Consider the following 16,932-nt stretch of genomic DNA (forward strand, 5'->3'; position numbering starts at 1 on the left):
ATTGATGCACCCTATTATCAGCAATCGCCATGCTTACAATATTGGTGCAAAATGTGTTGCATTTGGACAGGAAATCAAAACGTCATACAGCACATTATTCATATCTTTACTGGCTTTCATGTTTTTAATTCCAAATTTCTTGCAGATTGCAGTGGAGTATTCCTCGATTGTGTCAGTTTTCCCTCCTAAAACCTATGACTTCTTGCTGAACACTGACCATGTGATATACCGTATACAGGGAAAATTTCGCCCCGTTTTCTTTTCGCCCTTAACTGACTTAAGTGGACGATTTCAAAGTACACCGCATCATTTCTTCAATGGTACTGTGACTGGGCGAATTTAAAACGGAGCAAAATTTGCAACACTTTCAAAAGGGCGAAAATAACCCTGTATACAGTATGACTTTATTGTCAGGAATGAGTGATCAACTGATTTCCTAATAAATCGAATTTAGATAAATAAAAATTACATACATGATACCTTGATTAATTGCGCTAAAAAAGTCCGTATAATTTACTGTATTAATAGTCTTACATAAAATCTGTGTGTAAGTAGAAACTTCCTGAACATCAACTTGAAAATTATACAAGAGAAGATATTTACAGAAATGTATGGATTAATAACAATCGAACGTATTATATAACTCATAACTCATTAGAAATGTATTACAAGTATATTTTTGTGAGTTAACTGTAGTACTGTTTATAATTCATAAACCTATAATGTATAACGTATTTTCGAGAGCACTTGCATACAATAACAAAACTTGCATCTTCTTGAAACAATAATTACAGTGCATAATGTGTAAAGGCTAAACGTGAATATTATGTATGAAGTAGGTTATTATTTGCGTTGAGTGTCCTTCTTTCTGCCACTATGCTATTATCAAACAGCTATTTTTAATGAAAGAATTAATGCATAATAACAAAATGACTTCTATCTGAAATGTCTTGGGTTTTGAATGATGTAACTTCGTAATTATTTTGGCATCTAGAATAAAATAATGGTAAATTTATTTGTAGCATGCATGTAAAGTTTCTTATAATGAAGTTCGTATTTCTCCCATATTTTGCACTGTTTTGCGATCTTTCAATCACAGAAGTCCTTAAACTCGTTAAAATTTTATCATCAAGTCTTATGCAGACTTTAGCAAAACAAAATATTTCTATAATTCATTGTATATACCGGTATATACGAGTGTTTAGACATTTGATATCTGTCTTACGGGATGAATTGCCCGTCTACTACTGATTCTGGGTCAACTGTGAGCTTTCCTCTTATTGTTGAACCCAGATTCTTTAAAACCTTTAATTTTGTACTTATATATAGAATCAGCAAAGAATATACTTTTACATGAGTTTGGGATGTATCAGCACCGAAGGTCTGATTCCAACTGACTGTATATTTTTTTTAACAACAAATCATACATACTGAACAAAGACAGAGTAGAATAAAAGGATTAACAAAAGTATATAGAAATCAAGTATCAAACAATTACTGAGCGAATGGTGACATTTTAGCAGCATGTATATAATAAAATTAAAGATAAAAGATTAAGTGTCAATAAATATAAATAAAAGTCAATTAAGGGATTAACTGTCCAATCTTTGACTATGCCTCAAGTGGGAATAAGGCTGTGGGGAATTTATATAATTTATCACATATGCCGAAATATAAAAAAAGTTTTGACAGCATTTTACACAAAGTCCGAAAAGTTACTAGAAATTTACAATGTAGTTTAAAATAAGTCCAAAAATGTCGTATTTTACACCGTAACATCTGCATGAATTTGTCATTTCTTGTGACATTACAGGTTGTACACTATCATTCTTTTAGTTGGCCATCTTTTCTGCTGACAATATATTGTCTCAAATTAAATCTATGATAGATTTAAAATTAAAAAAATGAAAATTGACTGTACAAATAGTATTCAATGGTTATAATTCACATGATATAATGATTACTTCTTTCACTCAGTTTGTAGAATGGTATTTAATAACGAATGACATTCTGAGAAACAATCAGGTTGGATTTTTTCACACAGATATCTTTAATTTTCTGAAACTTGAAAGAGTAAGGTTCCAGAAAAAGTAGACTGGAAAGCGTTGTCGAACCCCAGAGTAATTCCTAACACTTCATTTGCAGAGCCACAACAGGTCTGTATCCAGACATGCTGTCCTTTCTGTACGGTAACAATCACCAAAGCTGATCCTGAATTATAACCACCAGAAACAGAGGTGGCAGTTGTAGACATAACTTTACCTCCTACTAAAATGTTTGTATATGCATAATCCCCGTGGTTATTGATAGTCCAATGGAAGAAATAAACACCTGACACTGGGGCGATAAATATCCCGTCCTCTGGGTGGTAGTGATTTCCAAGGTTCAGTATCGTCTGCTCAAACTTGATGATGTGTCTCTTATTGAGTCCACCCTGACTTTGGTTTTTGTATGCCGAAAAGGAAACGTGTTCGTTTCTCCCAGTGGACGCTGTTCAAGAAGCAAAATTAAAATTCTTTAAGCTGTAAATTTGTAATGTTGGAGAAGTAAGTGGGATTGGTTTTTAAAACTTTGTATTATACCTCTATTGATAATACTCATTACTCGAATTTGATTGGCTGGTAAGAAAACTTGAAAACACAACAATGACTCCAAATGGTATTGTTTACAGCAATAATGACCTAGGAATCATTGCACGTAGGATATAATGACCCGGTCATTATTATTAATGACCGCTAAATAATGACCTCTTAATTAAAAATTCCTTTTTGAGTGAAGTTAATGCATAAAATAATAATTATTCGAGAAAAACAAGATGTTTTTAAAATTGTGCATGGTCTGTTTTGCATTACCATACAGAATACAGTAAAATTTTATCAAAATATCATTACAATTGAGTCCATGGAATGTAGAAGCGGCTCTTTAAAGAGTTGAATTCTGTGTTAGATTTTGACTGTGTAGAGGAAAAGTAATCGTTAGTTATAACAATGTATGTCGCTATCAACATGATCAACCAAATATTGTTTTAATCAGTAAATTTTGATGCAAAAACTTATACGACTTGCAGACGTTAATGTAAACAACTTCACTATACGGAGTGTAGCGAATTCCGATCCCGATCAAAGAAAGAATTGATAAAGGTTAGAGATTCATGAATACTTTTCAATATATATCGGTATCATAAAACAATTGATTACCCCCTTGTGAGTTCAACATGGTGAAATAAGGACCCTCGACCAAGCCCACTCGATAACCTGCCCTGACCTTGGCCGCTACGCGGCCTCGGTCTGGTCAGGTCACCTCGTGGGCCAGGTCTCAGGTCCTTATTTCACCATGTTGTCTTCAAAAGGGGTAATTAATTGTATAATACACGTATACGATATACTAGAGGTACTGTGAGCGCTGCGCTCACTTATTGATACCCAGCATCCCATAAGATAATAATGGCAAAGTCCATGTTTTGCTCTGGTTTGACCTAAAATAAGTGTCAGATCAAAAAGTAAAATAGGAGATGTGCAATGACATTATGTAATAAAGAATGTGTGAAAGTATCATTAAATTTTATTTAGTGGTATAATAGGAGGAGTTGCGGATAAGAGGTGGGTACCCTTCAATTTTATAGAAAGAATGGCAGTGTCCATGTTTTGCTATGGGAAACCAAAAATATGTGTCGGATCAAAATTTAAAATAGGAGGTCACAATGGCACTATATAACAAAGATTCCGTAAAAGACTCATTAAATTTAATTCAGTGGTATTTATAAGAGGAGTTGCGGATAAGAGATGGGTACCTAGAAGCATAACACACGGACAAACATCCCGATCACTGTAAATCTCACTTTTCAAGCGGGGTATAAAAACTATATTTATTGTGCACAAAAAGTTCTACTTGATTTTGGATTAATTTCTCCAAATTCTTACCTCAACTGTACAAATGCTCGATTTCAAAATATTTCTTTGATCTCTATTAAGTACTCTCATATTTGATATCTGCACAAAGCGCGTTAGACCAAATTATCCTGCCGCCAAAAATGGCAATGGAAATAGGCAAATTTTTATACTGTGTCAATTTTAAAAGGTGCCATGATAAGATACCATATTGAGGGCTATTCAAAATGGTTATAAGGAATGTTTTGTTGTGGAAATAGTAAAAGAATAATTTAGGAACACACAATAAGTAATATTCTAAGATGGCAGTTTAAAAATCACGGAGAAATAAATCGTTCTGTAAACAATTAATATACAGTTTTTCAATGGTTGGAACTTAACTCTCCGGTCTGTCAAAACAATAATTTTTCAAAGACCTACAGTTCTGCAGCTAACCTAAGCACCAGTTGTCAGTGTACATTATAACTAAAGTAAAACCATGGATAAGTAGATGTATATGACATATTCAACAGATGCTCTGGCTCCCTCCCCAGTCTCTCCTCCAAAAATGACAGAACTCTTACCACTAAATTTTAGAACATCTGAAGATGAGTTCCCGGTGACTAGCTGTCCAATCAACTGTTCAAGATGTCCTAGTCTGTTTTTAATGTCGGCTATGTCATCATTCTGTTTTGTCTTATCAGTTGTTGAAAGCCCGCATACACAGATTATAACACACAAGAAAACGACAGTTGTTGTAGTGGGGTTCATATTGAACAGATGAATCCGAAGAAAGATGTGCTTTGCTTTTTATATCATACGTAGGTCGTAGTTAGAAATAAAAGGTCGAAGATTCCAAGCTTGTAGGGGTGGTTAGAATCAGAGGCACCCTATCATAGTGTTGCAGTTTTTGAGAGGAGGTACTGTATAACCTTGACCTCCTTCCAACAGTTCATTTATGGCGTGGTTATTAATTTATATTCAATTCATTTTATTGACAACACCATATACATTGGCATATAGTCATGAATACAACAATTAACATACATAAAATAAAATATCAATGAAAGCATATCAGGTTTGTTGAAGGTTTTCTTTCCTAATATCAAAGCACTTTTTCAAAAAGTTACAAACTCTCCTAGCAGTTCTAATACTTGTAGGATTGATAATGTCATTAATAGGGTTTTCCTTCATGTAACATTGTGCATTGAATATATCGTAATATTGTAATCTACATTGATCATAACTAGGACAATAAAGTACAAAATGGTTTTCATTTTCAATAAAAAATTTACAGAAATGACATACACGTTTTTCTCTAGGAATAGGTGGTCTTGAATATCTCCCCATTTCAATATGTAGTGTATGGGCACTAATTCTTAGTTTTGTTAGGATTGTTCTTTCAGATTTCTTCAATGGTAATTCAAGATAGTTTTGTAATTTATATAATATATATATATTAATATATATATATTAATATATATCTGGAGTACAAATGTTTTGCAGAGAAAGCCAGGCTATATTACACGTAATGATTTTTATTATTGTTTTCGTTATATTATGTATGAATACGGAACAACTATAAATAATCGCACGAGATTGACATGCCCCTGGCCTTTCACCTGGCAAAATTAACATTCAGGTTAAATTACCAAGAAATTAACCGAACTAACTTTCAAAGTGTTATCGAAGAGAAAATAATTTGAAATATAAATATTTACAGAAATGCGTTGATTAAAACAATCGACTCTATCACTTTTTATATTTTTATCAGTTGACTGTACAGTGTAGCACTGTATATAATTCAAAAGCCTGGTATAAACGTAATGACAAGAACAGTTGCAAATATTAACAAAAACTTGCATCTATTCTTCTTGAAACAACAATTACGGTGTATTATTAAGCCTAGATGCTAAATATAAATGTTATATATGAAGTAGGAGTAATGTTCTTACTTGCTTTCTCCCCTCTTTGGCTATTAACTATTATATGACAGCTGTTTTCACTGACAGAATTATACAAAAGTCTTCTATCCGAAATGTCTTGTGTTTTTAAATGATGTTTCTTGGAAAATCCACTTGTAGCATGTAAAGTTACCTATAATGAAGTTCGTATTTCTTTTCCTTTTGGTTTTGCGATCTTTCAATCACAAAAGTTCGTAAACTCGCTAAAATTTTATGATAATAAATGATACATGTCTTATGCAGAGCCGTATAACATTTAACAAACGACTTATTCTTAGTGTAGGCCTTTCAACTAATTTTTCAAGTTGCACATATGGTAAAAAACATTGTATAGATAGATTTATAGGTACATGAAATTATCAAGAAAAATAATAACTTATGCATACTTTTAATTACATCATTAAAAGGTTTAATCATTTATAATTGACTTTTCCGATGTTGTGTTTAAGGACAGGTAACTCAGGTGTGAAAAATGACCAACTTAGTGCCGATTTATGAGTTATCGTTTATAGGAATGACATATAGGCTGCTTCAGCATTGGCATTGTTATATACACAAAAGGGTTCCTTACATTGTTTTGTACACAAAAAGTTTTGACCAAGAGAAAGAGAATGCCTTCACTCTACCTGAAATAACAGGGTCAAATGAATGGGGAACAGACTATATTCAATAGGTTTAACTCTCTTTGACGATTATTTTGAAGAAGAAAATTTAATGTCATGTTTTTGTGTTCGCGCTTTTTCGCTTCCTGTGTAAATATATATATTTTTACAAGTAAATGCAACAATTGATCATCTTATTTGTGTTACTAAGCACGAAGGGGAACGACTGAGTATAAAAAATTAATTATGTTAGAACTGAGAAGGAGGGTAGATTTCACTTTTTATTTTAATTAAAACTTTTAATTATATGCAGTAAACCGGTGTCCGCAACTATACAGTAAATAAGTTTAACATTGGTGCTAAATTTTAAAACCACTGGATTCTACTGAGAGCAAAGAAACACTTGGGAAATGCTAAAAACTGCCTTGCATGTAACAGTAAGATACCCCGAGCCTGCTCTAAACAAGTTTCAGCAGTGAGTTATCGTTCATAACACCGACCCCTAGCGGCAGTTGAAAGGCCTACTTAGTGTCTTATAATAGATCTAATGCTTCTTTATAAATCGTATTTGAATTGTTTGAAAAATGTTAGAGACCTTATCAGATCTTAAATATACGTTTTTAAGTAATACATATACGTGTTCTTTTCTTTTTATGCCCCGCAATCAAATATTCGGGGGTGTATAGTATTAACCCTATCCACCCGTCTGTCCGTCTGTTAGTCCGCAAAAACTTTAACGTTGCCCATAACCTTTGATTGGTTGGAGCTATGGCTCTCATGTTTTACCTGTTTATTCCATTTGACAAGGCTTTTCTTTTGGCACTAACATGACCTCGAATTTGAAGTTTGCAAGAATTTACCCAACTTAACATAGGCCATAATTTTGAGCAGTCGGTGTTCGGGCTTTCATACTTCTGATATGTATTGTGACAAGATTTTTCCATAGATATAATCATTTTTGACCATGGATTTTGAGTTAGACCCACTTTAAAAACTTTATTCTTGACCATTACTTTTGAACAGTTAAATAGGGCCTTCGAATTTCACAAGCATATCACATGTGACAAGGCATTCCTTTTAGATACCAAAATTTTGACCTTATGATATTGACATTGGGGATTGAATTTCTTTATAAAAATTAACCTTGGCCATATTTTTTGAACAGGGCCTTTATATTTCATATGTGTATTTCTTATGTCATGGCCTTCCCTGGGTACTAGTATCTTTGATTGACCCTTTGATCTTCATCTTGGAGTTTAAATGGCCCACATTTAAAAAACTTTAATTTTCAATGGTTGTGTTTGGCCTTCCATATTCCACGGGTATATTCACTGAGTCGTTTGGGTAACAGCATTTTTCCATTTCTTGACCTTGGAGTTGCATTTGAGAAACTTCAATCTTGCTAAAAGTTGTGATATATCAATATTTCACACAAACACGTCTTGTTTTCTGGTAGTACTGTGGTATTTTTTTCTGAGTACTTCATATTGCTTTATTGGCTAGAAATGATGCATTTATTCTAATATTCATTAATCTTAAAATACATAATAAAGATATATCCTCAAATTTTTGATTATAATTTCTTTTTTTTTATTATATCTCCTTTTGGTTAAAAAAATGAAACCTGAATGGTTTCTCCGTATTAAAAGTAAATTTATTTTGAAATTCGTCATTAAAAATAAATGTAAAGTGATCTATGACCTTTTCTGTTAAGCTTTTTTATCAGAGACTATACCTGCTATGTATATAAATATGATATTTATCGCATACCAATAAAAAGCCCTCATTCTGATCACAGCATTGAAACAAAAGATCTTTAGAAATAAATGAAAGAGGTATATTAGAAAGAAAATATCAATTGGTAGTGGACACCTTATTTTGTCCAAACCATTTTAAGGGAACATGGTATCTACAGAAAATCTCGATTTTCAACCATCACGCAATTGGCCCCTGGATGAAAATGACAACTACTCCTAAACCTTATTGAACGTCTTCAGACAGATAAGTCGGATACTTCGTAAGAGGATTTCTAAGAACATCGTTCTTTCTTAAATAAAACAAATAATTAAAAATAAATGCTATTTCATATATTCATCTTAAAAATATTTGATGTAGCTTTCTCCATAATTTAAATGTGTTCTTTGTGTTCTCTCTGCTTTCTTTGTTAGCTGCAGAACTGTAGCGTTATGATTTTGTATAATAAATATCAACGACTGATATATAAAACCATTCAACGCTACAACAGTTCTGTGTGTTTGTTGCTGTAGTTTTTCAACAGGTATATGTCTCTCACTTATTTTATTATTTTACATTTATTTTCCTTTCAAATTTGAACTATGACGACTTTTTATAGCTGTACCTCATGCACCACTGATTGTTGGTATGAGCATAAAAAATGAACTTGTGAAGATGAGGATCGCATCATGCTCAAAAGTCAAAAGGATCAATGCAAATTGTGGGCAGACAAACCTCTAAAAACATCAGAGGTGAGATCAGGTGTCATGGAGAAGTAAGCATCCCTGTCGACTGGTCACACCCGTTTGCCTATTACCATGATCAGGTAAACGGGGAAATCTGTAGTCAGAAATGTGCGTGAAAACAACGGCCTTACAATTTGTATAAAAAACGTCAGTCAACATTCGACCGAAAGACATACTGATTTGCAAAAAAGGTCATTGTATGACGTTTGTAAAGCATAAACAACAAATGGAGATTGTTCTTTTAAAGAGAGCATGATAGTTTTGTCCAGAGAAAAATGACGTTGTCAAATTTATTCAGCTTGAATACAAATTCTAAATGTCTTGTATATGGACACCAATGCAGTAAATTTGAATTACTTGTATTAAAATAACACTCCTCACATACAAAATATCATATTAAAGTCAGAAGCGCAAAATGTATAAATACACATGTACCATTAAAATTAAAAAAAACTTCCTGAGCTATCACTACTATGTAACAATATTTTTTCCATGAAAAGCATTGTGTAAATTTTTGCAATATCAATGGATTGCTCAGTACGTGAAATAAAATGTTTTGCATTCTGTGGAATAGTTATGAAACGAACTGCTACATTTTCGTCAAATCTTCCTTCTTTGTAGTGAAGTCAGTCGAAGGAGTTCTTTTTATTCTTTTCTCCCTCTTGATTTGCTTCAATGGACGGCTCTATATTATTCATCAAAAAATCATCAGCAAAGCGAAGAATAACGCTTAGAGCATGAAGACTGAGAATCGTCACATTCTGGTGTAGATCCATCTCACATTCGTAATTCTTTAAAGGCATCACGTGACCACGTGGTAAACCAATCAACTTTGCTACATCGTCGACATGTTTCTGGATGGCTTTGCAGTGGAACAATTTGGACAGGTCTTTCTCCACAATTTCGCTTACTTTATCTACATTGGTGAGCAAAACAACTTGTGGAATGTCTAAAGAAGAAAAAAAAGGTCTTTCATTATATTCCAAAGTGCATTCATATTGGTTTTGTTTCGTTTCAAACTTCAAGGATTTGCAACAATGATTTTTTTTTACTCTGGGGAAATTATATCATATAGATATGTGAATTTAGAGTTTATCTTTTAAATTTTCATCATAGGGAACTGTCATTAACCCCCCCCCCGGAAAAATCTATTTAAAGAAATGAAGTGTCGTTGAAATTATAATAAACTGAAGTACACACAAATAAAGTGTTCAATTATTTCCATCTAGGCCATATTAACTTTTTAGAATGCTTCAAATGATTACAAATTGAGTAAAAACTTAAGATAATAATTTAATTTTAAATCTAAGACAAGATCACTGTAATTTTAACTGTATACGAATATTTTGAGTGAGCAGTCATGAGTGTACTAAGGATTAAACTTTTTTTCAAAACATTTTGATCATGTACAACTCCAGTACTAGTAAGACTAGTAAGAAGCTTTTTTCTCTTTCATATCGTTCTGAGAAACCGAATCTTCAAAACGTTTTTTTTTTCTCCTCCGTGGCTATACCAGAAATGTATTCTACATGATATGATACTATAAGAGGCAGTTTTCACAATTATGAATAAGCTCTGTTTTACCTCTTTGATTCATTTTGGAGCGAAGATTTTTTATTTTAGCAATTAGATCATCGCTCATGTCTTCAAAGGAACTTGCGTCCACTACAAATGCAACAACGTGAATCATGTCCCTCACTCCTGGATTTTTGTTAAAACCTGGAACTGCAGAAGTGGCTTGGCAGGACGGATTAAACTTAAAAAAGACATTAAAACAATAATCTGTACTTTGCACAAAAATATTATTAGTTTTAGAATATTTTAATATATGAAGGAAGCGTTTCGTTTTGAGTTTGAAGTATAGAATAAATACTGTATATTTGTCAGGCAAATTCCCATCCAAAATGTAGCAGAGTTCTTGTGAGTCGATGCCTTGATCTTCCTCTAGTCCTCGGGTGTCATACAAATTAAAATTAAGTGGTTTTCTGGACAACTGGCTTCTCACTCGGTAAATCCTGAGCTATTCAATACAAGTACATATTATTGATAAATGTATAAGTTAGGCCTTTCAACTAATTTTTCAAGTTGCACATATGGTAAAAAAACATTGCATAGATAGATTTATGGGTACATGAAACTATCAAAAAAGATAATAACTTATGCATACATTTAATTACATCATTAAAAGTTTAATTATTTATAATTGACTTTTTCGATGTTGTGTTTTAAGGATAGGTAACTCAGGTGTGAAAAATGACCAACTAAGTGCCGATTTATGAGTTATCGTTTATAGGAATGACATATAGGCTGCTTCAGCATTGGTATTGTTATGTACACAAAAGGGTTCCTTACATTGTTTTGTACACAAAAGTGTTGACCATGAGAAAGAGAATGCCTTCATTCTACCTGAAATAACAGGGTCAAATAGATGGGGAACAGACTATATTCAATATTTTTAACTCTCTTTGGCGATTATTATGAAGAAGAAAATTTCATGCCATGTTTTTTGTTTTCGCGCTTTTTCGCTTCCTATGTAAATATATATATTTTTACAAGTAAATGCAGCAATTGATCATCTTACTTGTGTTACTAAGCACGAAAGGGAACGACCAAGTATAAAAATTTAATTAGGTTAGAACTAAGGAGGAGGGTAGATTTCACTTTTTACTTTAATTAAAACTTTTAATTATATGCAGTGAAACGGTGTCCGCAACTATACAGTAAATAAGTTTAACATTGGTGCTACATTTTAAAACCACTGGATTCTACGGTGAGCAAAGAAACACTTTGGAAATGCTTAAAACTGCCTTGTGTGTAAACAGTTAGATACACCCAGCCTGCTCTCAACATGTTTCAACAGTGAGTTATCGTTCATAAAACCGACCTCTAGCGGCAGTTGAAAGGCCTATATAAGTTGTCAACAGTCTCTGATGAGACAGTGACTCTACTTGTCTGTAAATGAAAAGTAACACTTGGATTTTAAACTTTTTAACAGGTAACAAACTAGCAATAAATAGAATTATAAATGTATCGTAATGTAGTCTACATGTGTGCCAAGTTATATTGATGTAGAAAGAGTAGCATTTTGAAAGTATTTCTAAGAAATTTCCATTTTTAGTTACCATGACAACAACATTCACTGAAACACAAAAATCTATATACTAATATATCATTGTGCATCGTAGTGTAGTATAATTGTGTGTCAAATTAAATTAGATTAAAATCAAACAAAAACTGAAGGTGTAGTAGCGTTTTAAAGGAATAGAAATTATCATTCTTAGTAACCACGGAGACACTGGTCATCGAAATCGAAATCCGATGCACTAAATTACATCTTACATCTTAGTGTACTGTACTAAATGTGTGCCAAGTTATATTGAAATCAAACCAAAAACTGGAGGAGAAGTGTAGTCTACTTGTGTGCCAAGTTATATTGAAATCAGATAAAAATTGTAGAAGTAGCATTTAGAAAGTTTTTCAAAGAAATTTCTATTTTTAGTAACCTTGGCAAAACCGTTCATTGAAATAAAAAACAAGTTGTGTTTGTGAAACACTATGCGCCCGCTGGCAACAAAGTTCCAAAAAACTATTTTAGCATATAGGTCATAGTCAAGGTCACAAGGTCAATTGGTGTCATTTGAAAGAGCTTAATCAGTATTGCATGCATACCAAATATGAGGTCTCTATCTCTCATGGTTCAAAAGTTATGGCCAAATTTCGAAAAAAGCTATTTTTAGCATATAGGCCACAGCCAAGGTCACAAGGTCAATGACCTTGGTGTTAATTGGAAGAACTTCATTAGTGGAGTAAGCATATCAAATATGAAGTCTATATCTTTCATGGTTCAATAGTTATTGCAAAAGTTCGAAAAAGCTATTTTAGCAAAAAAGTCACAGTCAAGGTCATAAGGTCATTGACCTTAATGTCATTTGATAGAACCTTTTTAGTGGAGTATGCATACCTAATATGAAGTCTCTGTCTCTCATTGGTCAAAAGTTATGGCAAAGGTTAAAGTTGACAACAGACAGACAGACAAACAGACACACAGACAGGACAAAAACAATATACGCCTCGGATCTATCGATCCGGGCGCATTAAGATTGATACACTTAATTATGTAACTTAGGGTGTGTACTTGTGTGCCACGTTATACTGGTACTAACATTAGACCAAAACTGTAGGAGGAGTAGAGATGTAAAAGTATTCCAAAGAAATTTGAATTTTTAGTAACCACCGCAACACCGTTCATCGAAATCAAAAACCGATAAAAAGAAATATGTATCTTAATTAAAAGAATTTCAAAGAAATTTCTTTTTTTGGAAACCATGGCAACACCGTTTATTGAAATCATGCACTAATTTACGTATCTTAGTGTACAAAAACCGATAAAAAGAATTATGTATCTTAGTATAGTCTATTTGTGTGCCAAGTTATACTGAAATCAGACCAAAACTGTAGGAGAAGTAGTGTTTAAAAGAATTTCACAGAAATTTCTTTTTTTAGAAACCATAGCAACACCGTTTATTGAAATCATGCACTAATTTACGTATCTTAGTGTTGTCTACTTGTGTGCCAAGTTATACTGAAATCAGACCAAAACTGTGGGAGAAGTAGCGGTTTTAAAATTGTTTAAAGACAGACAGACGGACGGACACCTTACTATCGCATAAATTCTTCTGGTTTCTGACCAGTAGAGCTAAAAATAACCTAATGTTTACAAACATAAAAATGTGCCTTTTAAGTTTTAAATTTTGATTTAAGTTATATCTGATTTTGCCTAAAATGTATAAAAGATATAGATACAACTTGAACACATGGTGATTTGACTCTATGTCTGCACAAGGGAAAAGATTGATAGAGAGGGATATATAAAATACAAAACATTAAAGAGACCGAGGTTGTGAGGCTATGGTCTGATATCCCCGTAATAGCAGGACTGGTGATGTTTCCTCTGAAAATCGAGTTGATTGTGTTGATGAAGCTTGACTTTCCGGCTCCGATTTTTCCAATCAACAGAATGTTTGCCATTGGAATATTTGTCTCCTCCACTGGTCTGTAATTCTCCACTTCATCTTTCAGCTTCTCTAGGGTCTGAAATGAAGTATGCATATGATAATACGTAAATCTTTAAATTATTTTCTGAATGTAAGGTCTTACTGTATTTTTCATATCAAGGGAATTGGCACAATCTGGACATATCCTGTCCTCCTACTTACTGATCATCCCTATACTACATATAAAGAACATAAGGGAGGATTCAAATTTATCAAAATAATGTTTCGCTTCCTCAGATTTCCATTCTTCTCAATAAAATTTTATCGGATGTACCTTTTCATACTCATATCACTGTTAGATCACATGTAGTCGAAAAGTATAAACTTCGAAATAGTTATTCAATCTTGAAGTACAGATGAGAAAAAATTATATATATATATATATATTTATATTCATCTTTTCAATGTAAATATAACCTATAACCAAAACTATTTTTAATGAAGAATGAAGTGTAGTCATACTATATTTTTTTCGTTTAGAAGCTGTTCTTCAACAACAGTTTGTTATTGTTTAGAACCTTACCTTAAATTTGCAACAAACCCAGAAAAAAATCCATGATTTTCGTAATTATTATACAGGAGAACTAATGATACCGAAATATCATTATATATTTTGAATTACTGATACATGTATAAATCCAAAGATTTAAATTACAGAATATTTGTAAAAAGAAATTATTTAAGATAACACTACTCGTATAAATACCAACCAATGTGCTAAGTCTTTTTAGTTTTTAAGCATTGAAAGTATTCAGAATATACCTTTGTATCCCATTCGGAAAATTCTCTCCATGGTGTATCCATGATATTAGAGTCTGATCCATCTACAAGAAAATAAAACCTCTCACTAAAAAGTATCTTTTTAAACAGAATATCAATGCTGAAGGCATCTTGTAATTATGAAAATCAAGGAAATCAATATTATTTTTTCAACTTTTTTTGGCCAAGCTTTTAGTTTGCATGGACCTTCGCCACTACATTCTAGGCAACAGACCAGACGTATTTCATAGCAGTTTTGATTTCTTTCTTTACAATTACATGTAGTTATAAACTTCAAATTAACCATGTAGCATTGTTAATATAGAGTACATGTAGTTTATTAGTAATGCTTCTCTGTATAATTCCTTTGTTTTTATGACTTCCTAACCTTTTTCGTTATTTTGAGGAAGGGACAGGTCGTCCCTGGGAGAGAGAGACAGAGGGATAGCATTATACTTACCTTCAAACTGGTACACTTCTAAATCAATGGTATTCATATGACCGTCATTGAAATCTGCATCATTGTCAGTATATTGGTAACTGCTGCCAAGGTCACAGCGACCGTTTAACTTGTATACTTTGGTGTTAAGCTGGTTTGAATTGTCTTTGAAGGTTAGGAAGTCGGGTCCGCTTCCAAATGTTGGTCCTTGGTTGTATATACAATATATTGCTTTACTACCGTTTCCTGTGTGTTGGTAATATTTATGTGATTCTGTTCCTCTATATCGCAGCTGGAACAGGAATGCTTTTGGGTCAGTTCCGTAGAAGCCGTTACCCGGGCTTGTCCAGCTTTGCGATGTATAGCCCCCAAATACGGTGTAATCGGTGTTGTAGAGAACAGTGACAGTGGGGCCTTTGTGGTCACATTTGGTATGAAAGGTTGTGGCATTCCATCCATCTCTGCTCAATTTGTATAACAACGTAAATTTTCCTTTTCTTTTCTGACATATCCATTCCTGGAGTTGTACTTTTTCTTCACTTGTAAGCATAATCTTATCCATTTCTGCAATATTCTACAGTCTTTAAAATGATGTATGAGTTCTGCGAAAGAGAAATCGAAACTAGGCTTTGTATTGAAAATTATCGATCGACCTTTAAAAGATCAAAGAACAGGACAAACAGACAGAGAGAACAAGTACGTTAGGACTAGTGCTTTCATACTTTACATATTTAAACCTTGTGACAACATCTTTCACTTGATAGCACGACCTTAAACCTTGACCCTGGAGTTTGACCTATTTTTTTTAATTTAATCTTGACCATAACTTCTGAACGGTTAGGGCTAGGGCTTCCATACTTTACATATGTATTTTTGTGTCAAGACCTTCATTTTATACCTTGACCTTGAAGATTTCTGAAAAAAATTAACCTTGGCCTACTTTCATATTTCACAAATGAATTTTCAGTGAGGATACCCTACTTTTGGTACCAATACATTAAATTTACTTGTAAGAAAAGTTTTATCTTCATTATGTTGCCATACGGGAGCATCAGTGTTTCACAAACATATCTTGTTTATCTATTGTGCTTGTGTCCTTTTCCCATTACTTTATGGTCTAATTTAAGAGATAAACTTTGTAACACTTGTAGTTTGATAATTAAATTTACAAATCATATTTGGATATAACAGTTCTGGTGGAACTGTTTTCAGAACGTTGAACATAATTATTCTGGTTGCATAGCAATATATAATATTTAATTCCGTGTATTATGCGCCCGAATTTTTTCGGGGCGCATATTGTTTTTGTCCTGTCTGTTTGTCTGTTTATCTGTTTGTCTGTTTGTCTGTTGTCAACTTTAACCTTCGCCAAAACTTTTGAACCGTAAGAGATAGAGACTTCATATTTGGTATGCATACTTCTCTAATAAAGTTCTTTCAAATGACATCAAGGTCAATGACCTTGTGACCTTGACTGTGACCTATATGCTAAAAATAGGTTTTTCAACTGTTTGTCATAACTTTTGAAACATGAGAGATAGAGACTTCATATTTGGTATGCATACTCCTCTAATAAAGTTCTTTCAAAGGTCAATGACCTTGTGACCTTGACTGTGACCTATATGCTAAAAATAGGTTTTTCAACTGTTTGTCATAACTTTTGAACCATAAGAGATAGAGACTTCATATTTGGTATGCATACACCACTAATAAGGTTCCTTCAAATGACATCAAGGTCAATGACCTTGTGACCTTGACTGTGACCTTT

At 33.0% G+C, this 16,932-nt stretch overlaps 2 protein-coding genes across 3 annotated transcripts in view; both read right to left on the reverse strand.

The window, feature by feature from the left end:
• Positions 1 to 2,030: 2,030 nt before the first annotated feature.
• The window catches only part of LOC134270812 (complement C1q-like protein 2), a 28,284-nt gene continuing 13,382 nt past the window's right edge, over positions 2,031 to 16,932 (reverse strand). Inside the window, exons 1-2 of one of the 2 annotated variants that reach the window (XM_062753057.1) lie at positions 4,451 to 4,672; positions 2,031 to 2,490 (exon numbers count right to left, since the gene is read on the reverse strand). In XM_062753057.1, the coding sequence (XP_062609041.1) occupies positions 2,051 to 2,490; positions 4,451 to 4,637 (627 nt within the window). In that variant the 5' untranslated portion in view covers positions 4,638 to 4,672 and the 3' untranslated portion in view covers positions 2,031 to 2,050. Of the gene's footprint in view, positions 2,491 to 4,450; positions 4,673 to 16,932 lie in introns of those variants that run through there. The other variant, XM_062753058.1, reaches the window with a different exon arrangement.
• Positions 9,172 to 15,796, reverse strand: LOC134270810 (interferon-induced protein 44-like). Its single transcript, XM_062753052.1, has 6 exons — positions 15,186 to 15,796; positions 14,729 to 14,790; positions 13,806 to 14,003; positions 10,786 to 10,932; positions 10,497 to 10,668; positions 9,172 to 9,861 (listed from the first exon to the last, which is right to left on the reverse strand). The coding sequence occupies exons 1-6, from the start codon at positions 15,724 to 15,726 to the stop codon at positions 9,539 to 9,541; spliced, it is 1,443 nt and encodes a 480-aa protein (XP_062609036.1). The 5' UTR covers positions 15,727 to 15,796; the 3' UTR covers positions 9,172 to 9,538.

Source organism: Saccostrea cucullata, unplaced genomic scaffold (genome assembly GCF_032062105.1).
Source record: "Saccostrea cucullata isolate Sc308-1 unplaced genomic scaffold, CSIRO_AGI_Scuc_v1 ctg1217, whole genome shotgun sequence".
NCBI classification, from domain to species: domain Eukaryota; kingdom Metazoa; phylum Mollusca; class Bivalvia; order Ostreida; family Ostreidae; genus Saccostrea; species Saccostrea cuccullata.